Below are 21554 nucleotides of genomic sequence, written 5' to 3'. Positions count from 1 at the left end.
CCCTGGCATAGAATTTCCAAGGGAGGCAGAGTGATTCCCTGGTAGTTGGAACACACCCTCTGATCCCCGTTCTTGAAAAGGAAAACCATCACCCCTGTCTGCCAGTGCAGTGGTACAGTTCCCGACTGCCACGCAATGCTGCGTGTCATGGTCGTGTCAGCCAAGACACTCCCACAGCATCCAGAAACTTAAGGTACTCAGGGCAGACTTCATCCACTTCCGGAGCCTCGCCACCGAGGAGCTTTTCAATGACCCCGATGACTTCAGCTTGGGTGATGGACAGCCCCACCCCAAAGTCTTTCGCCTATGCTTCCTCAAGAGGAGGCGTGTCAGCAAGACTAAGGAGATCCTGTCTGATAATGTCCCCTGTCGAAGTCAACAACTTCCAACCTGCAGTGAAAACGGTGCCTGCAGAAAACTTCTTCCCTCTCTTGAGGTGCCGTATGGTTTCCCAGAACCTCTTTGAAACCAACCGATTGTCCTTCTCCATGGCGTTACCGAACTACTCCCAGGAGTTTTTTTCCTCTGCAACAGCTGCAGCTTCCTTAGACTGCTTGGTACCTGTCAGCTGCCTCTGGATTTACACAAGCCAGCCAGGCTTGGTAGGATGCCTTCTTCAGCTTGACGACATCCCTTACTTCCTGGTGTAGGTGTTGCCACTATGACAGGCACCAGAGACCTTGCAACCACAGATCCAAACAGCAACAAAGACAATAGAGGTAGAAAACATGGTCATGGTGTTCATTATCGACAAACTATGACGAGCACAGAAGTCCAACGACAAAACACCGCTTGGGTTAAGATCAGGGAGGACATTTCTACTAATAATGCCCCTCCAGGTGCAATTGTTGTTGTCCATGTGGGCATTGAAGTCCCCCAGGAGTACTTTGGAGTCTCCCGTTGGGGCACTTTCCAGTCCTTCTCCAAGAGACACCAAGAAGGCAGAGTACTCCAAACTCCTGTTTGACCCGTAAGCCCAAACCACAGGTGGAGATACACGAACCTCTTGTCTACCGGGGGGATTTCCAAAACTTGGTGGCTGAGCTGGAGGCTCACGAGTAAGCCCTCATCAGCCTGCTGCCTCTTGACTCAGGAATAGTAGAGAGTCTAACCCCGCCAGAGGGTTTGAGTTTCAGGACCCAGGCTGTGTTTAGAGAGCTCAACTGTATTTACTCTGTTGTGCTCAACCTCTAGCACAAGCTCAGACTTCTTCCCCCCCCAAAGAGGATGTTCTATGTCCCTAAAGCCAACTTCCATGACTGATTTTTGGGCCTTCAACTGCGACCCAAACCACATTGCACTCTTCTGCAAGTGGTAGGCCACAGGAGAGTGATCCCACGTCCTGTTTTCGCGCTGGACCTGATCGGGGCTTGTGGGAGGAGCCCTGACTGTCAGGTGCTCCCTTGCAAGCCCAAATCCTGGGCAATAGAAAAGGCCACACACAGAAAACACACAGAAAGTCAGCACTGCATCTATTTATGAAAAGACATTTCAACAAGATTGACCAACAACACGCTGACACAGGTGTTGATCTGTCATGGCGGTGCCCCAATGTCATCTAAACAATTTTTGTTTGTACACATTTTAGTATGGCTCCAGTCTCAGACAGTCTTGGATTTGAGTGAGCATCTGAGAAGAATGCATGTGATTGATAGGGCGGTATGTTTTCCATCCACCTCTGCTGCCATGTACAAGAGAAGGGAGCACCGATGGGTTTTTATGCCACTAAGCTTTCAGTCTCACTTGTTTCAATGCATTTTATTATGCTTTTTTTTAGAATTGTCAATAAAATAAATGAACCCTCCTTTAGTTCTAAGGTAGCCCATATCTATAAATAAGAAATGTTAGCTTACCAAAATGTAAATATTATATATAACAAAAACTGAGCAGCATCAGAAGCACTGCAACTGTCACTCACATTGTTGTTTATTATCTTTTTCCTTTCAGAACACGCAGAATTACAAGCTAAACTGGACAGGAAAGAGCGAGAGTGTCATACTAAGACTCAAGAAAAGGAGGAGATGATGAAGACTTTGAATAAGATGAAGGACAAGTTGCAACGTGAAGGCATAGAGCTGCGCTCTGCCAGGCAGCAAGTTCTGGACCTGTCATCTCGTGTCAATGACACAACAGTAAGTCCTGAAACCTTTCTGTACTGAATTATTCAATTTAATATGTTTTAAAGCACCAGTTCACAAACGGTGTCTTAAAGTTCCTCACAGTAGGCTACAAACAGCAGTGATTAGTAATTCCATTCGGCTCAAATCATTCAAACAAGATGGTCTTCAGCGTAAAAAAACAGGTTGTACGGGCGACCAACACGTTGCATTAAAGGATTTGGGGTGCAATGTCTGCGGTGTGCCAAGCAAGAGTCTACAGTTGAGAGGAAAACTACTTTAAACATAAGATTCAGGAGGTCACTTCTAGCAATAACAGCTAATTTGTCTAGCTGTCTTGTTTGGAGACAGTATGGTTAAGCATCTGCTAGGACTGGTTAGTGTCTGAGAGGACAGGACAGACAAAAAACTCAAAGCATGAAATGATCTGTTTTTAGAAGAGCATTAAGGTTACTAACTACAGCAGTACGATAGGAGGAAGCATCTGTTACAGGATAAACAGAAAAAAGTTTCTGACTGCAGCAGCAGAGAGACCAGAAAGCAGATGAGCAGAGAGTCACCAGACAGGCAAAGATGCAGCCAGCGACGATGAAAACAGAAAATCCATCCTTAACATCTGCTATAGAACAGAAAAGATGAGTTATTAGTAATGAGAGAGCATAAAGCAGACAAAGATACCCAGGGCTCCAGACTGCGAGCAATTGGTCGCATTTTGCGACCAAAATTTGAGAGTGTGCGACTGAATTTTACATCCAGTCGCACATGCGCGACCAGTAAATTTGCCTCCCTCACCCTACGTATTTTTTTATACATTAAATGTGGAAGGGGCACGTCAATGATCAATGAAATAATCAATGAGACGCAAGCCCACACGGACACAGGCAGACACACGCACTCGCGCACATACTCATGAAACGCGAGCACGTACACACTCGCGTGATACCTGTCTGTGAGGCGGCCACTGCGTGAGAGAAGAATAGGGAAAGCCACTGGGAGTGGCTAAAATGCGTGTAGGGGGAGGGGCCTAGAGATAATCGAGTGCGCGTAAACATCTGTGGGAAGGAAACGGAGACAAATATCACAATCTGATATGTGCGTCTGAACTATGGGTAAGCGAACTATTGATTCGTTCTTCCGACCTGCGGCTAGTGTACCAGTGCCAGAGTGTACAGCAGGGGTCTCAAACTCGCGGCCCGCAGGCTATTTGCGGCCCCCAAGATGATATTTTGCGGTTCCCGCCTTAATATGAAGGTTTAATGTTACTGCAGCCCGCCAGTTTGTATGAATGACACTTTTTCATTGTCGTGCGCGGAGCTGACATAGCAACCAATCACAGTGGGGTATATGACTCTTGGGGGCGGGACAATGACCGGGCTTGAAAGCAGGAAACCTGACAGCCCCCTCCCTCCCCGGACCACATTAAGGAGTTCCTTACTTTCCTTTAGAACGTATTTATTCGCTCGTAATTTTCTAAATACATGCAGCCCGTGCTGAACTTTTCTCTGGGCCGCACAGAACCGGATGAAGGTTTAGGTTTTGGTTACGGTTACGGCGGCGCATCAAAGCGTTTATGCCGTTACGGCAGCACACCGCTCCCGCGGGAGTCGGGTCATCTGAGGAGAATAAATGTCCCACACCTACATGCGTGACAGCTAACGGGGCTTGAACTTTAAACACGCTCGAGCAAAAACAACATTAGTTTTAGACACACTGAAAATACGTGGGGAAAATGCAACGATAGACGTGTTTGAGATGAACCGGCACCTCGCCTGGATCATTGGGGAGACCAGGGGGGGGGGGGGGGGGGGGCTGTGAGATGAAAGCGAATCTGCAGCAAGACTGAAAGAGAAAAGGAAATTGGAGTTGTCCTTAACATTCAATTTAGTTTTAATATTCTTCTCCCCCTTAGTATGATCTGTGTTATTATATATTTTATGATTATTTTAATGTTTTGATGTATGTAGCCTTTTTTAATGAATTGGTATTTTAAATTATTTTAATTAATCACTCCACTACAAAACCATCAGGACACATGTCCCATAATGCATTGTTTTGTAGTCTGTAGGGCAGCTTTCAGTCAGTTCAGTTTCCAGCTGTGTCCGGGTAGGTTTGCCCCTTGCTCCCACCCCTTTTTCGCGATATTTTTGTGATGATTGACAGTTGATGTTGGAGCAAAAACAAAAATATATGTCACACACCAGGTGATCTGCACAGCGTTGAGTTCACCTGGGTGATCTCAAACACGCTTATTGTGCATCTTGGCTGCACCTATTTGGTTTCACAAAGATAAATTTCCATCCGTTTTCTTTACTTATTTGTACTGTCATGACAGCGATGCTGCTGTCAGTTTACCTTCTTGTTGCATCTTCAAAAGTGCAGAATAAAATGTGACACTGAATTTGAAACAGCACATTGTAATTTCTACATCTATTATTAAAGTATTTATTAGTAATACAGTGGAAATTAGTAGATTTGGTTAGCAAGTTGATGTACGGTATGCGACCCTAAATTTTCTGGTTGTGCCCCTAAAATTTTCAGTTAGGGGCCACTGTGCTCCTAGTGAAAAAAGTTAGTCTGGAGCCCTGATACCACACGTGTTAGTGACACGCTAAAATAAAAAGTCATTTTTTACATTTAAATGTAAACGTCTGGTCTTCAGAGCACACCTTCGTGAAGAAATGCGTTTCTCCTCCGTGTTACAAGCTCTGCGCCGTTCTTCCTCCCAGCGGAGGGATACCCTGCGCTAAGTTGCTACGGATCATCCTTAAGTAAAGACTCTTTCGGACACCACTACAGCTTCAAAAACTGCCACAATCGAGGCAATAGGGAGGAGCCAGAGGGGTAGGGGAGGAATTTGGATTCAGCCTTAGTTTTAACTTGGGATTAGTACTCTGAGCCAAGATGCTACTGGTACCATGACAAAACCTGAATTTCAGTTGATAATGAGCTCAAAAGAACGAGTGAGGCTGTGCAAATGCACCGCGTACACTGCGCAAAGCTGTAGTCCAAATGCTGAAGGCAAAGGAAAGATCTGCTGAACTTCACAGCAAAGGATTCTAATTCAGCGACCTGATGGATCAGAGGGACATGCACAATGCTCTAAAAAAAAGGCTGTTGCCGTGGCGATGAGTGGTGAGATGCATGTTTACTTCTGCGTGTGTGAAAACTGAGATGCAGCGTTGCAGTGCTGACTGTCAGGTGTGCTGTAGGTGTGACAGAAGTGTTTAAGGCGGAGGCTGGACTGCACCAAGGATCAGCTTTGAGCTCCTTGTTTGCTGTGGTGATGGACAGACTGAGAGATGATCTGTGGAGCATGATGATTGCAGATGACACTGTGATGTGTAGTGAGAGCAGGTGGAGGTGGGTTAACAGAAGACATTCCAGTGGGCAGCTAGAAAACATCTTACTCTATTCTATTCTATTCTTACTCTATTCAAAACCAAAACAGATTCATGGTAATCCATAAAATCAAGCCCGTCTTATGCGCCACCCCCTCCCCCCACTTTGCTTGGTTCCCATAAAAATGAAGCAGGCAGATTCCATTTCCTTTTCTGAGAGAGGTTTTTAAATAAAATACATTTTAGTTCATATCCATGCACAAGTCAAATCTAATTCCTGCATCTGGAGTTTCAGCCGCCAATCATCTCTGCAAATATTAGGCAAGACTAACAGAGTAAAGTATTGGTGTAAGAAGTTTTTAAGGGAAATCCCTTTCATGTTTTGTCTTCCAGCATAGTCTAAATGTATTTGCATCACCTCCACCCCCACCTGGCGCCCCCATGGCTCCACCTCAGCAACAGATGATGGGTGGCATGCCATCACTTCTGCCATTCAGCTGCCCTGCTCCTCCACCTCCTCCTCCACCTGGAGCACCCCCTCCTCCACCTGGAGCACCCCCTCCACCGCCTGGCGCTCCTCCTGTTTTTGGAAGCGTACCTCCTTTGATGCCTTTGCCGTTTATGTCTGGTAACACACCACGCTCAAAGTCCGTCCCCCAGCCTTCTCACCCGCTCAAATCCTTCAACTGGACCAAACTTGGAGAGGTGAGAACATTGTTCAAACCCCTTTGGAAAATCTACTGTATCTGCTTCATTCATTTGCAATGGTGGTTAGCTAAAATGGCATCAAATTTGTGATTGTGCAGTTAACACAAAAGCTTTCTTCATCTGATATCTAAAATATTCGTTGTATCAGGTCACATCTGCAAAGTTTAACCCTAACCAGAAATTCTTTAGAAAATAGGAATCAACATCAATATGCAAACAAAGCGTTCTATTTTTGGTCATTATTGGTTTGTGTGTGTTTCTCTTTCTTTCAGAATATGATTTATGGTACCATTTGGAATGACATTGATGACCTAAAAGCTTTTGAGATTCTTGACCTGAAGGACATAGAGAAGATGTTCTCGGCATATCAGAGACAACAGGTCTGCAATAACGGGGTGGCATACTGTATGTTTGAGTACCATGTGGCAAATGTAACTGTTCATTCAGAACTTGAAGCCTTGTGCACTTTGGAGTGGGTGGGGATGTCTAGAAGTCCCTGAAAGGCAAAAGCAGAGCTAAAGCTTTCCCTGCACCTACAGAGCATTTACTTTTTCAACCAGTTCAGGTGATCATCAGGAGTTTCTCTGCTGCTGATGTTCTAATTCTTGTAGTCGTTTACAGCTGTGCTTTGACAGGAAAACGTTGACGGTTTCTTTACAGGCTTTTATTAAAGAGTAATGGCTCATTTCAAATAATTGCAGACAGATTTTATTTTTGCAGAGCTGCTTTTCTGTTCACACTAAATGGGACTCTAAATGAAATAGCCATATCAGTTCAAGAGCGTATAAAGTATCATATCTGAAACAAGTTATGTTTCAGCTTTTAATGTGTGCTTCATGACCTCCTGATAAGCAAACTTAAGGGATCTTTCTAATGCAATCTCTTCTGGGTTTTGCTTTTCAAGGGCTTTCAGTTTCTTGAGTTCTTCCTTTAGGTACTAATCTTTGCTCGTATTCTCTGTGTTTGATGTCTCTGTACTCATCAACTGCCTGACCAGGACCTGTTGACGAACCAGTCCTTCAAACAGGTTAGTTCAAGATATCAGCTTCATGATTTCTTTGCCTCTGTCTCCTGTTATGCAGCAGCAACCCAAACATGCACAATTACTGGCATTTTCTATTCTCGTCATTCAAGTGTATGGGTAACACTTTGGTCCATCGTGTATGCAAGTATGAAGCTTTTCTACCTTGATCGATCCCATTCAATCATGCACACAGACACTCACATACTAATAGGGGCTCTGCTGCCAAGCAAGGCACTAATTAGACCACCAATAAGGGGTCCTGGACACTGAAACACTCCAGCAGGATGGCAACGTCACCCTTAATCCTCCCACTGGACATCAACTGTGCGACCCCTGCACCACAGGTGCCCTAAGCTTAAATTAATGTCTGTCATTAATGTGATTTATTTGTAGCTAAACACCCAAAATAACTGCTCTGAACACTTCAGTTCACAAATTACGCCCTTGTCCAACATTAGCTGGGATAGGCTCCAAAAACCAGAGGCCCCAGAAGGGACTGAGCAGGTCTGAAAGATAGATGAATTAACAATTAGAATACTACTCAATTGATTGTTAAATTACGGATTGCATTTAGTACTTGTATACCATAATCCGGGTGGACACTCGATTTTGATTGGCTGCAGGGTGTGAATTAAGTAAGGGGTAATGGCCGACGAAGTAGGCATTATCAGAAATGAACACACAAAGTGGAAGCCTTAACTGTTACCTCTAAGTGCGTTAATTCTGATAATGCATACTTCGAAGGCCATTAATTCCATTTTACCATGCTCACTTACAAAAGAAATTAATATTCAATTTGTTTTTAGTACTTTATTCTTGTTATATGCTCGGTTTGGATCGCTTTGTTCACAAATAGCGGACAATCTGTTACGTGAACCGTCACCGACCTCGACTGCAGGTAATTCTTTTTTAGGCGTGCATTATCACTGTATATTATCACTTTTTAATGCACACCCAACAGCCAATCATAGTTGAGTATTCACCCGGCAGGTGCGTCCTGTAATACAAACTGGACCTTTTTTGTGTGTGGCATCGCACCCATCCCTCCATCCATCCATTTTCGTGACCTGCTTGCACAGAGCTGTTGAAGCAGACCAGGTTCTGTTGGGGAAGGCGGGGTCCACCCTGAACAGGTCGCCAGTCTGTTCAAGGACCACACTCGCACCCTCTCATGCACACTGAGGGACAATTTAGAGACATCAATCAAACTATAAAGCATTTTTTTGGTCTGTGGGAGGCAGCCGGGCCCAAAACAAAGCCCATGCATGCCTGGTGAGAACATGCAAACTCCACACCGAGGTCAACCAGGGCCTTCTCACTGTGAGGCCAAAGTGCTAACCCGTCTGTTGTAATGCAGCCTATCAAACTAATGTTAACATGTCAAACTTGATATGCTGTAAACTTAATGATTTATTTTCTTATCTATACAGAAAGACACCGGCTCTTTGGATGACATATACACCAATTCACGGAAAATAAGAGAATTGTCCGTGATCGATGGAAGACGTGCACAAAATTGTGTCATCCTGCTTTCAAAGTAAGCCCTCGTCATGAAAGGAATTAGCATCTTCACAGCCTTTAGGACCAAAACTCAGTCTGGACCTGTTGAAAAAAGAAAACAGCGTTTTGATCAACTTCCAATCATCCAAACTACCAATCAGAGGCAGCCTCACCTGGAATGATTGTCAGTAAACCCCCTTAATGGGATTCACATCAGAAAAACAAGATTAAAACATGTATATTAACGAGCAAAAGATTTAGAAGTGAAGAAAATGTAAACAAAGAATGCTTTAAGAAACACAGTTATAGTTTGATTGATCAATTTACAACATGAAAAGTGAACAAACAAAGAAAAATTGACCTCAAATTCAGACCAGCTTCAATAGCACAAAGTCAGGGATTTTTAGGATTATAATCAGGTGTGTGATCAACCATTTTTACCAAACAGGTAGAATGTCCAACGTATGTTGAAAGCCAGTTTGAAAGAACTGAAACAGAAAACAGCTGCACAGGAGGATTAAAACGAGCTTAGGGCTAGCCAAGCTGCTGCCAAGGTGAGGTTTTGAAGGACAGTTTCTTGTCATAGCAAGATTTTAAAACGTTGTGCAGCAGATGAAAGAAAGCTTATTACCCTTTGAATTCAGAAGATGTCGACCACAGTTACCCATAACCACAAGGGCCAAGGTTCGTCCATTTGATATTTGGTCAGAAAAGGTCGTAATGGAAGTGTTGCAGTCAAAAACCCAAACCTCCGATGTTGAAACAACACCAAGCGACTCAATTATGCAGGAAAACAGGCTTTTTCAGAGGCAACGAGCCAAGCAAAGTATTACTAAGTATTACTGATCAACTACAAAGCTTTGACTAGTTCAGCACTTTCCTCTTATTCTATTGATTTGTGTTGGATCTGTTTGTTTTCAGGTTGAAAATGACAAATGAAGAAATCAAGAGGGCGATATTGGAGATGGATGAGAGAGAGGAGTTGTCTAAAGATATGTTGGAGCAGGTACGCTTCTGTCCACCTGTGGAAGTGCATGATGCACGATTGGATCCATGAAGAGCTGAAAGAAAATGTTGTTTGCTACTTTACAGCTGCTAAAGTTTGTCCCTGAGAGGAGTGACATGGATCTGTTGGAGGAGCACAAGCATGAGTTGGAGAGGATGGCCCGGGCTGACCGCTTCCTCTTTGAAATGAGCAGGTAGAAGGAAATGCAACATTTTAAGGACATGTTTTGCATCAAGTGACCATTGATGGTTTTTGTTTTATCGATCTACAAAATGAAAAGTCAGCAGAGAAAAATCTAAATAAATTAAAATTTGCTGGTTTCCCGTCAGACTCCAGATTATAGTCAGGTTTATTATCAACCAACAGGTTAACTCTTTGGTCCATCTTGACATGAAAGAATCACACAGTTGCTGCAGATTTGTCAGCTGAATATCCATGATGTTGATCTCTCCTTCCACCACATACCAAAGGTTCTCTATTGGGTTGTGATGACTGTGGAGGCCGTTTGAGTCCAGAGAACTCATTGTCATGTTCTAGAAACCAGTCTGAAATTGCTTTGTGAAAAACAACAACTGGCAAACTGTCCAGGGTGCTGAGTTTGCTCCAGTAACCCCTTGACCCCAGGTGGTATTAGCGGGTATAGAAAACAGATGGATGTATTGGTTTTCACTAGAAGTTATTTCTTGATTAGCGTTTTTGGTCCTCATTCATCCCACTTTCTTTCACAGAATTGACCACTACCAGCAGAGGCTACAGGCTCTATTTTTTAAGAAAAAGTTTGCTGAGCGTCTTGCTGAAACAAAGCCCAAAGTTGAAGGTGAGTACACCATCCCAAAATATCTTATTCTGTAAATGTGGGGCAGCCGTGGTGCAGTGGTGGGGCGCCCGACCTCTGATCGGAAGATTGCAGGCTCAATTCCCGCCCATGTGTGGAAATGTCCTTGGGCAAGACACTGAACCCCACCTTGCCTCTGGTGGAAGGTTGGCACCAGTGTTCGGCAGTGGAGTACATGGTGCTACAATGAAATTGCATCAGCCTTGGAGTGGTGAAGAAAATAAAATAGAATAAAATAAAAAATGAAAATACTGTAACTCACATGTCTAAACAAAAATGTACAATATGTACAGAAACAATTGAATATTATATACATATGAAAAAGTATAATGGAATGAGTTGAGTTGCTATGAGCGCAGCATATAAATATTGTGTGTTATTGCACAGAGATCCGGTTATTACACAGAATACAAGATATTGCACACATGTTTAGTAGTCAGTAGTTTAGCATTTGTAAAAAGTCAAAGTTGGGTGTAGTTGGTGGAAATGTGTGTGTTCCTTAGTCTGTTCGTCCTGGTTCTGATGGACCTGTACCTCCTTCCAGAGGGCAGCAGGTCGAATAGGGGGAAAGTAGGATGGGTGGAGTCAGTGGTGATGTTAGTCACCCTGCTGAGGCAGGGTGACTAACATCACCCTGCTGCCAAACGAAAAGTAGAGACACAGTTCAAAACAGAGCAGCAGTTATAAAATAGGCCAGAGCATTCGAGTGATGTTGGAAAGGGGGAGTTTTTAGCTTCTTATTAAAGTGAGAGAGTGAATCAATGAGAAAGATGGGTAAAAGCCTCCAGTTTCAACAATAACAGTGGGTGTGTGTGTGTGGGGGGGGGGCATTGGGGTCTTTTCTTATGCTCTAAACCTATAAAGAAAAGTGCATTTATTGGTTCAGTTTTTAGATAAATTAGTCATTAATGTAAGGTGCATTCATAAAATGGGACAAAGAATAAAGCCACTGAAGAAATAACCACGCAGCTCACACCAGTAGGATTGAGTGGAAAAGGCCACTGAACTGTCTCGTCAGTCATAGATGCAGAGAGGATGGAGGACGTCCTTGTTTGATTTGAAAAGTCTCCTAGGTTTTGATGAGCGCATTGAGTACATGGAGGACTTTATTTGTACTGACGGTTGGCTGACAGTCTTTGTTTTCTTTCTTCCAAATCTTTGGTCAGATTGTTTCTTCGCTCTACTTAATAAATACCTTTTAATCTTCATTTTCTTTCTTTGGTGCTAGGAATGAAAAGAGGTGTCTACTATTTTCAAAAGTCCTCTCTAACAGCACAGCTTCCAATTCCAGCACTCTGAAGAACTGCTGGGAACCCTGGGCTCTGGAGGCACCTTTCAGTCAATCCTTCCTGTCTCTGTAGGCCTTTTGTTTTAGACATCTTTGGGTTTTTAGGGTAGGCTTGGGTTGGGGTATCATTGTTGCAAAAGATGTACCAAAGACCCTCCCACCCAAAGTTTCCCTGCATCTATAATTTGATCATTGTGACTTTGTTCTTACAAACTTACACATGCACATATTTTCAAATGTCGACCCTGTTCTTCTCCTGCCCCCTTCCCCATCTAGGATGGCAGACCAGTAGTTGGAAGAAAAAGATGGAAGTGTCTCAGGGCATTGGTACATTTGGACCTTGGGCACCCACCCAAGACTTGGGGCAGATTTGTTAGTTTTTGGTACTAGAGTTGGCAGGCATGGACTCACTTAGCAAATAAGCTCTCGTCATTCTGGCTTTGTGTGGAAGAGCCAGGCTGCTCTGGGCTGGGGCCCTCTGCCTTGGTTAATGGCTCAGAATCTTTTTTCACACCTCCTACATGAAGCTGGGCCAGCCTTCCCCTCAGCGCTGCCAGCCACAACGCAGGACTATCAGACTGGCTACCTACTGTACAGTGTTGGTCTGCTCGTAGTGGTCTCAACCTGTTATTCAATGCGAACCTCGGCATCCTGAAGAACTTCAGGGGGGTGGCCAGCCTTTGGTCTGGTGCAGGCCTGGGTTTGGAGCATGACTCCTTCTTGGGTCACCATTAGCCCAGGTTTCATGGCACTGGGCTTGCTGGGGGTGTTGTGTTGCAGATTCTCCAGGGGTTCAGGACTCTGGATCCATGTGTTCTGGGGGCCATTACAGCTGTTATGGGGCTCAGAGGAGAGGAGAGTGGTCCTGTAGTTGAATGGATAAACGTTGTTTACTTCTGTCTTCTGTGTTGTGTGTATTTTTCTGTTTTTACCTGTTTCTCCAGTCCTTACCGTCCTTTTCCAGCTTCCCTCCCAATCCCTATCATTTTCCTTCATCTGACTTCAGTAAAAAAAATCAGAAAAAAGATAACTACATCTCTGCTGGGCGTACTTTAGAACATAAACTCCTTCTGATGGATGGTAGGAGAGTGGAACAGAGTAACAAGAGGCCAGTTTGGGTTTGATGTAAAAGTCTGAACTGGCATAAATAACTTCTTCTTTGATTTCTTCCAGCTATTCTGATCGCATCCATGGAAGTCGTCCGAAGCAAACGGCTCACTCAGATCCTTGAGGTCGTGCTGGCATTCGGCAACTTCATGAACAAGGGGCAGCGGGGTAATGCGTACGGATTTCGGGTGTCCAGCCTGAACAAGATAGCAGACACCAAGTCCAGCATAGACAGGTGGGTTGGATGAGTCAGTAGTCAAGCGTTTCACGTACAATAGTGCTGTCCTCTAATGTCCAGCAGCATATGTGTTTGTAGATGACCGTTCATATAAATCATTAAAAGTGTCTCCAACATGAAAGGATGTTGGTCAGTCTAGTCTGACTGAAGCCAAACCGGCAGAATGTCTTATTCAAATGCGTGAGATTACATCTGAACTTGTAACCTCCACAGGAACATCACCATGCTGCATTACTTGATTATGATCTTTGAAAAAAACTACCCAGACATCCTGCATGTCCAACAGGACCTGAGCAATGTGCCCGCAGCAGCCAAAGTCAAGTAAGTAACTTTTCCATCTGAGCTATGAATTGTTGGAAAAGCTTTAGAGGGTCAGGGCATGTAGTTTAGGGAGACCAAAGACTACTGTTCAGGATTAGCAACGGCACAGATTTGTGGTCACAAATGAGAACACGTTTAATGGTAGGCCTTCTGGAAGACTCTAGGGTGCAGGAGAAAGCAAACATTTCCGATCTAACAGGGAAAGCCAGCTAATGCTGCTTCTTTGTTCTGCTTGTTCAGTTTGACAGAGCTGGAAAAAGAAGTGCACAGTATCAAAAGAGGACTGAAAGCTCTGGAAGTGGTGAGTTCGCTCCCTCCCCCTGGTTCTTCTGCCGTTAACTAAGCTCCTGGTTGGACTAATGCTGGTAATGTTTTGGTGTGGTGGGACCCGGTTAGAGTAAGGGGTTCACAGCTCGGGTCTGTTTTCCCCTCAGGAGTTGCAGTACCAGCAGAGCAGGCCAAAAGAACGTGGGGATAAGTTTCTGGCGGTCATTGGTGACTTCATCACCGTAGCTGGCTTCAGCTTCTCTGAGCTAGAGGATCAGCTGGCTGAAGCCAAAGACAAGGTAACGGTTTAAATACCTTTAGGATCATGTGCAACTGGAAGAAAACCTAACAGTCTACATTGATATAGCCATGGGGAGGGGGGGGGGGGTGAATTCCTTAAACTTCATGCCAAGCCAGTACATTACACACATAAAATCATGAGAAAGAACAGAGGGATTTCTTAAAGTTGTATTTTCTCAGACACGGTTTGTGTTTGTCAAATATAGTGGTAGGACGATAACCCCATCACCGCACCACAGCACGTTTTTTTGTTGTTGTTTTTTTTTTTTAAGTTTTGCATATGGTGCGTGATTGGAACTATAATAAACACATTAAACACATTCATCTTTGCTGATAATTTTAGTTTTTCTGCTAGACCTGTGTTCAGACTTCAAGGGTTTCTGGGGGAAACCTTTTATTACTGTTCTCCTTCACTCCCTGCACCACACCTCTCCCCTCTTGCGCTGCGTGCAGCCCTCAATCCCTCTTAGAGCCGCATGAAGCACACGGCTCACTCTACTCACACACACACACGCGCGGTCTCAGCAGCACACACACATTTCCTCATTCTACAGCAGAAGTTTCCATCTGAGACAATGAGACAAATTTACTGCGTTCTAATTATTCCATTGTATTCATTTCCATTACAAGCTGTGTGCGTTCTTGAATGCGCGACACAACCTGCTGGTTCATCACCGCTGTGATCAAAAATCCTACACTGTTGCAGCTCTAGTCACATACCTTAGATGTTTCGGTGGAATCACTTCCGCTTTCATCAGAGTCTTCATCAGATGGATGTGATGTATATAAAAACAGATGGTTGTGACTGAGGCAGAGTCACCTGTCAAACTTTTAACAGGTAACTCCGCCCCTTGATGTCAGTTTGCTGCTGGAGGATGTGATTCCAGGTGTTAGAAAGCAGGAAGGCCCCCTCATCTCGGTTCGTGGAAGTGTGGGCTCACTTTCGGATCTCCATCCATGATCCATCTGCGGTGTCTGTTGTCTTCAGTGAGGAGGACTTTGGTATTTTCCCAGTCCATGATGTGGTTTTTTTGTTTGCAGTGGTCCGTTATGGCTGATTTCATGCTTTCTTGAACTGCCTGTTGTTGTCTGGCTTTTGCTAGTATTTTATTTGTTTCCTTTTCTCATTCTTTCTGATGTTCTGTTTTCCTTGTGATGAAGGTGCGTCCTGTTACTCCGATGTATGTTTTATTGCAGGTGTGACATGGTATTTCATAAATGACATTGCATTTCTTATTTTGCTCAATCTTGTCTTTAAGGTGAACCAGTAGTTGCCTGAGTTTTTTATACGGTTTAACTGGGGTGGTGATGTGATGTTTTTTCATGGCCCTTTGGATGCGTTCTGTTATTCCTCTGATGAACGGCAATGTGACCATTCCTTTGTTTTCTGTCTTGTTTGTCCGTTTCTTCTACTCTGCTTCCTTGTATCTCCTCTGCTCCACCTGTTCTCATCCCTTTTTTATGGCCCATTGAGGATACTGACACCTGGTTAGTGCATTTTATATGCGTTTCCTCTCTTCCGTTTTGTCCTCCACGTCTGTTACCAGTTCTGAGCCGTCAAATAAGGTTCTTACTACGGATAGTTTGTCAGTGGTAGGGTGTTCCGATTGTCCACAAGAGATATTGGTGAGTTGGTTTCCTGTATACTTTTATTTTTATGTCCCTATTTTCGGTGTGCGTGATGTGATATGCTCAAAAAGTTGATGGAATTGTCTTTTTCCTCTTCATGTGTGAATTTGATTTGTCCTGTATCGTCTGTATCGAGCCAATACTTCCACACTTCCATGAAGCGGGATGAGGGGGCCTTCCTGCTCTCTCATACCTGGAGTAACATCCTCCATCAGCAAAAGGACATTAAGGGGCGGAGTCATTAGTCAAAGTCTGACAGTTGACTCCGCCTCAGTCACAACCATCTGTTTTTAAATTCTGGAAGCTGACATGGATCACCACAGGACGTTTAGACACTTTGATGGGTTTCCAGTGTGATACTGTTATGTGCTCGTTTTTTTCTCATCATTTTATCAAACTAAATAATTCCTAAAATTCTCAGAGGGTCAGAAACCTGGCAGTTCTTTTGACTCGGAGCTAAATGTTGTTTTTCATATTAAAATTGTGTCTACAACAGGATTTTATCATCTCAAACCTGTTGTCTGCTCATTTTCCCTCATGGCGTTCCTGATGCTTTGATTTTTAGGCAGTAGAATATTAATGCTAATCTCTTTGAGTAAATCAAACCAATACCTGCTTGGGAACTCAGCTGCACGTGTGCTGATGAGGACCAGAGGATGGGAACACGTTAAACCCGTGTAAAACTCCCTGTACAGGCTCTCTGTGGGATTCCAGATGGTTTTTAGGATTATTTTCATTTCCTACAAATGTTTCTATGGTTTTACCGTTTGCTAAACCGTGTCAGAGGTCAGAGGTACTCAGGTTCTGGTCACTCCTGTGTCTGTCACAAACTCTGACAGCAGTTCACAGTCTTGATGAAAGTCTACTGATGACACTGAGACTCACTGGGTTCACCTGCAACACCTCACTGTCTACTACCAACCTGCAGGCGCTGTGGTCAGAAGGAGCTGCTCGTCTGTTAACCCTTGTTCTATCTTAGATGACCCATTGACGTGAGATCCCTACAATGACAAAGGTGGATAAAGGTGGAAAGATTTCATGTAATCCATGGACACCAGTAAAGATCACAAATCACTGAAGAAAAAAGCTCAGCGCACTGTCTAGTGGGTCTAGATGACCCAACTCCCAACGTTAAAGTGCCTAGGATAGCACAAGGGTTAAGCGACGGACGTCGTGTTCATGTCTGTTTGAATGAAGTCTGCTGCTGAAGCTTTGAGACTCGCCATCTGCAACACGTGAATGCCACGTTGAAAAGGATTTTTTTGTAGAAGTTTTGGTTTGGCCCAATAGGTCCGACACACTGACACAGTGATGTGGGAAACAGAAAGAGTCGTGTCTGTCGCCACAATACTGTTGTCTCAAAAATCCCCCATATTCTGTGGACTGAAACAAACCCTTTGGATACAACATCCACTTCCTTTATCACAGTATCCCTAAATTTTGTGGGTACTGTATTTATACTTTAATTTATGTTACTTTACGCTTTGGTCTTGTACTTTTTCCAGTGTCCAGCTCTCTATGGGGGAGCCAGTGGGCTTTTGCTGTCTGTGGTGCTAAAGCTAGCAGGTGCCACATATTGAGGGACGTTGAGGGTTTTCTGTGCTTGGTCTCTGTTTTCAGATTGGGTTATTGAGTTTGGAAGTTTTTAAGTCTTTTTTTGCCCCAAATCTGTAAATAACTTCAATTTTAAAAACAATTCCTTACTACTACGTGGACCGATTGGCTGAAAAAATTCTAACTTTAGAATGTAGAAATTATTTTTATTATTATGATAAATATTGAATGTGTTTGACTAATAATCATATTTGATATCATGTGTATATTGTATCATTACCTGCATAAGACTTGCTGTATCGTCAAGTCTTTTTGGATGTCTTCTAGTTCGTCTCCAGTCCTGGGGAACATGAGATGGAGCAGTAGAATGCAGCTTTGTCCAAAACTAAACTTGTATTTCCTCCTTGCAGTTTGCTAAAGCCCTGAAGCACTTTGGGGAGGAAGAGGGCCGGATCCAGCCTGACGACTTCTTTGGGATCTTTGACGCCTTCCTGCAGTCGTTCAGTGAAGCTCAGCAGGACCTGGAGAACATGCAGCGTCGCAAAGCAGAGGAAAAAAAGAGAGCGCAAATGGAGACTATGGTCAGAGGTTCAAATCTGAGAACATCTCACTCAAACACCTGACACTTGTTCTTTTTGCTAAAAAAAACTGTTTCGCTTTTTGCTCCTCCTCCAGCTGAAGGTGCAGAGGGAGAGGGAGCGCCGGGCCAAGAAAGGGGACGCTTCAGAGGATGTTGGCGGGGAATTCGATGACCTGGTCTGTGCGTTGCGATCAGGCGAGGTGTTCGATAAAGACCTAAACAAATTCAAACGTAACCGCAAGCGCTCTGTTAACCAGCTGGTGGACAGTGATGGCCGTGAGCGAGCGGTCACCAAGATGGACTGCTAGGAAGGGAAAAGGAGTCGGAAGAAGCGTCTTCAGCCCAGTTTCTATTCCTGGATCAGTCCTGACTGAAGCTGAAGAGAATGTATGCAAGCAGCTGGACGGACAGCCGTGCTGTCTGGGAGGACGGAAAGTCCACATCCTGTCAGGGTCCTACGACAGATTATGCTAGACGTTGGAAAACCATGATGGTTGGAGTGGACAGAGCACTGTGATGCATTGCACCATGTTAATAAACTGTCCTGCTAACACTGTGTTCTAGGGTCTCCGTGTCAACGACTCACTGTGAGCCATTCCCCTTTGGCCTCCTTTGCTTCTAAAAAACCTCTGGACTTTTGTGGTCCCACCTTTCAGCTCATGCAAGCTCATAAAGAAGTTCAGAGGAGGGACAATAAAGCATCCCAGGAAGTAGTTTCCAGTTGTGGCTCTAGATGTTATCTGGAAAAAACAGAAGTTTCAGCCCAAAATGGAATTTTAGAAGGTTCCAGCAGAGGAGTTCTGATTCTGTTCTTCACAGTCCAGCGACAAAGTTCAGATCCTTTCGGCTTTGCTTCGTCATCGAGGAGTGCCAACGTCAAAAACCAGCTTCTTCATCACTTCACTCCAATTCCTTTATATTTGTATTCATGTCAAAATCAGGTTCATAATTGTGTGTGTGTGTGGCCGTGCATGTGCGTGCGTGTGTGTACGTGTGGCTGTGCGTGTGCGTGCATGTGTGTGTGTGTGTGTGTGTGAGAGACACAGGTATTTACAGAGATGTAGTGGTGTGTAAATTGTTGGGACTTTGTACACACTGCATTTTGTGGTTGTTGCAGAAAGGTCACACTGCTGTTGGAGGTTTTCTACACATTTTTGGTTTAAAAAAAAAAAAAAGACTTGTCTTTTTCTTCTTTGCACTGTAGCTTTTGTAGCTTTTCTGAACAACTTTCATTGGAATAACAGTGAAGTCAATCCTGACGGCAGACAGACGTTGGTGTTCCACACAGTGATATCTTCATCCGATTCCCTTAGGGAACTAAAACTTGCTTCAGGAAACCAGAGATGCGTTTTCATTGAACAGGACGGATGATCCCAGCAGGTCACGAACTCATCACCATAGAACATACCTGTTCAAATTCATGTATGTGGCCGACTGATTACAGTTTGATTCCTTAGAGGTTTTCTCTATTCAGTGATGATATTTCCAACCATTTGTATTTGTAGGAAGACTCTCTGAAAGCTCCGAAACAGCCAAAGCCTTTGCTTGGCTGAGTCTAGTTCAGTTCGGCTCCGACAAGAACACAACTGTCATGTTTGCCTTTTTCCTGCACAGAGGTTCCTGGTGCTTTTCAGCTCTAAAAATGCCACTACTGAAGCAATGATCCCAGGACGTAGATGTTAACGTACGCCTTCAAGTGCCTCTGATTTGCCTCTGTCTTTACTCAAACCAGTTCTTCCCTCAGTTTTCCCCACAGACTAATGAAAGGTTCACTCTGCGTTCAACTTTTTCGTTTATTGATCTTGTTTTTGGGTCTTCTTCAAACCACATCAGGGTCAATGGAACAGTTCCACTCTTTAAATATAGGCTGCACTTCAGGAAATGAAGGAAAGTTTTTCTTTTAAACCTCACATTGAATTGACATGAGTGCTTCTCCTTAACTCTGTGTTAGTAGGATTTTCAAATCTCTTTTCTTAATATCCGTCATACTTTATTTCTATTTTTACAGCTTTACAGAGCTAAATATTCCTTGAGAAGTGTTGAAAAATCATCAGTATTATTTAATATTAGTCTCGTAACAAGTATGTCAATGTGGCCCTTGTCTGGATGTTACTTGTAAAGATGGGGTCAGCGTCAAGTAGCGGCTTGTAAAATGCACTTTTAGGGTGAAATGTTGCCAAATGCACCGCTAATTTTTGGAGCTTGTAGCTCTAAAATCCTGTGGCACGAAAACAAGAGGAAGTGGAAACTAGACGACAGTCCAACGGAGCAGGAAGTGTTGATGATAAAAAGAATGTCTGGGGGAAAATCGTAGACAAGACGTTCATTTCTGTTACAAACGTATTTCTGCCATTTCACTCAGATCCGCATGCCTGTTTGTTAGGAAGAGCATCCTTTAAAAATGTTGCTTGCAAAAAAGAGCACACCGGTTGTTTCTACAGTTTGTACTGCCTGAGAAATATTGCACCCGTTATGTCAGGTTTTGTAACTGTGAGATCCGTATATTTGTTGTTGAGAACAGAATCTTTTACCAAAAGAATGTACAGTTGGAAAAATGCTCTTATTTGCTTTATTTAGTGTGCTATATTTTGTAAGTACACATCTTAAAAGAAAAAGAAATTAAAGAATTAAACTGGTGGTCTGGGTATTATGGATTATTTTGGCATTTCAGCACATGTATTCTTGCTTTTTTGTTGTTTTTTTTTGTCCGTTCATCCGGTTTTTGGTAGAATTACAATAAACTTCTGGCCCAGAAAACACAGTATTTTGTTTATATCTGTTTATCTAATTGAATGAATGCTGGAATGAGGGCAAAACTTTCGGTAAGTAACATCAAGAAGTGTTAAATGGGCTTCTGATTAACATTTTAACATTATTTGGCCTACAGTACAGCAGCTGTTAGCATCAGACATGTTTCTAAAATCTCTACAATATGTTTTTCAATAACAGAAATTATTATAAATTACATATATCACTATTTGACTGTTGTGTCCTCAAACAATAAAAATACTTTTCATAGAAATCATCGCTTGACTGCAAAAGAAGACCACAGCTGTCATTCTTCGGTATGACCACTAGAGGGCAGCAAAATACACCTACATCTTTTTTTTTTAACCCTTGTGCTATCCTAGGCACGTTACCGTTGAGAGTGGGGTCATCTAGACCCACTAGACAGTGCGCTGACCCTTTTTCTTCAATGATTTTTGATCTTCACTGGTGTCCATGGATTACATGAAATCTTCTCCACCTTTATCCATCTTTGTAGGGAGAACACATCAATGGTCATCTTGACCCCAAATTTTGCCGGGCATGATATCAAACTTTGCATGATGTCACTACAAGAAGGCATTTTCCCACAGAAATGGAAACAAGCATATAGAAAGAATGTGTCTCTGTCCAAATATGTATGGTCCTGACTGTATAAGGCCTTACATGGTATGACCCCATCCTATATCAAAGACCTCATAGGGCCTTACCATCCAATCAGAACACTTCACTCACTAAATGCAGGACTGCTTGTGGTTCCTAGAATTAGTGAAAATATAGTTGGAGGTAGAGCGTTTAGCCACCAAGCCACTGTTTTATGGAATAAGCTCCCAGCTCATGGAAGAGAGGCAGACACAGTTTCTACATTCAAAGTTAGACTGAAGACATTCCTCTTTGGACAGACTTATTGTCAGACTAGTTAGTATTCAGAGACTATTTAATTTACTATTAACATGTTTGAATTCAACTTAATGAC

At 43.4% G+C, this 21554-nt stretch overlaps 1 protein-coding gene across 1 annotated transcript in view; it reads left to right on the top strand.

Annotated features, from left to right (window-relative positions):
* The window catches only part of daam2 (dishevelled associated activator of morphogenesis 2), a 57421-nt gene extending 36850 nt beyond the window's left edge, over positions 1–20571 (top strand). The window contains exons 13-26 of the mRNA XM_011490628.3: positions 1948–2132; positions 5849–6160; positions 6436–6543; positions 7161–7190; positions 8618–8724; positions 9609–9693; positions 9780–9886; positions 10422–10510; positions 12990–13158; positions 13375–13482; positions 13723–13783; positions 13917–14048; positions 17643–17813; positions 17908–20571. Of these exons, the coding sequence (XP_011488930.1) occupies positions 1948–2132; positions 5849–6160; positions 6436–6543; positions 7161–7190; positions 8618–8724; positions 9609–9693; positions 9780–9886; positions 10422–10510; positions 12990–13158; positions 13375–13482; positions 13723–13783; positions 13917–14048; positions 17643–17813; positions 17908–18120 (1877 nt within the window). The 3' untranslated portion in view covers positions 18121–20571. The remainder of the gene's footprint in view (positions 1–1947; positions 2133–5848; positions 6161–6435; positions 6544–7160; positions 7191–8617; positions 8725–9608; positions 9694–9779; positions 9887–10421; positions 10511–12989; positions 13159–13374; positions 13483–13722; positions 13784–13916; positions 14049–17642; positions 17814–17907) is intronic.
* Positions 20572–21554: the final 983 nt, after the last annotated feature.

Source organism: Oryzias latipes, chromosome 22, assembly GCF_002234675.1.
Source record: "Oryzias latipes chromosome 22, ASM223467v1".
NCBI lineage: Eukaryota > Metazoa > Chordata > Actinopteri > Beloniformes > Adrianichthyidae > Oryzias > Oryzias latipes.
This window is presented reverse-complemented; position numbering and strand designations above follow the sequence as displayed.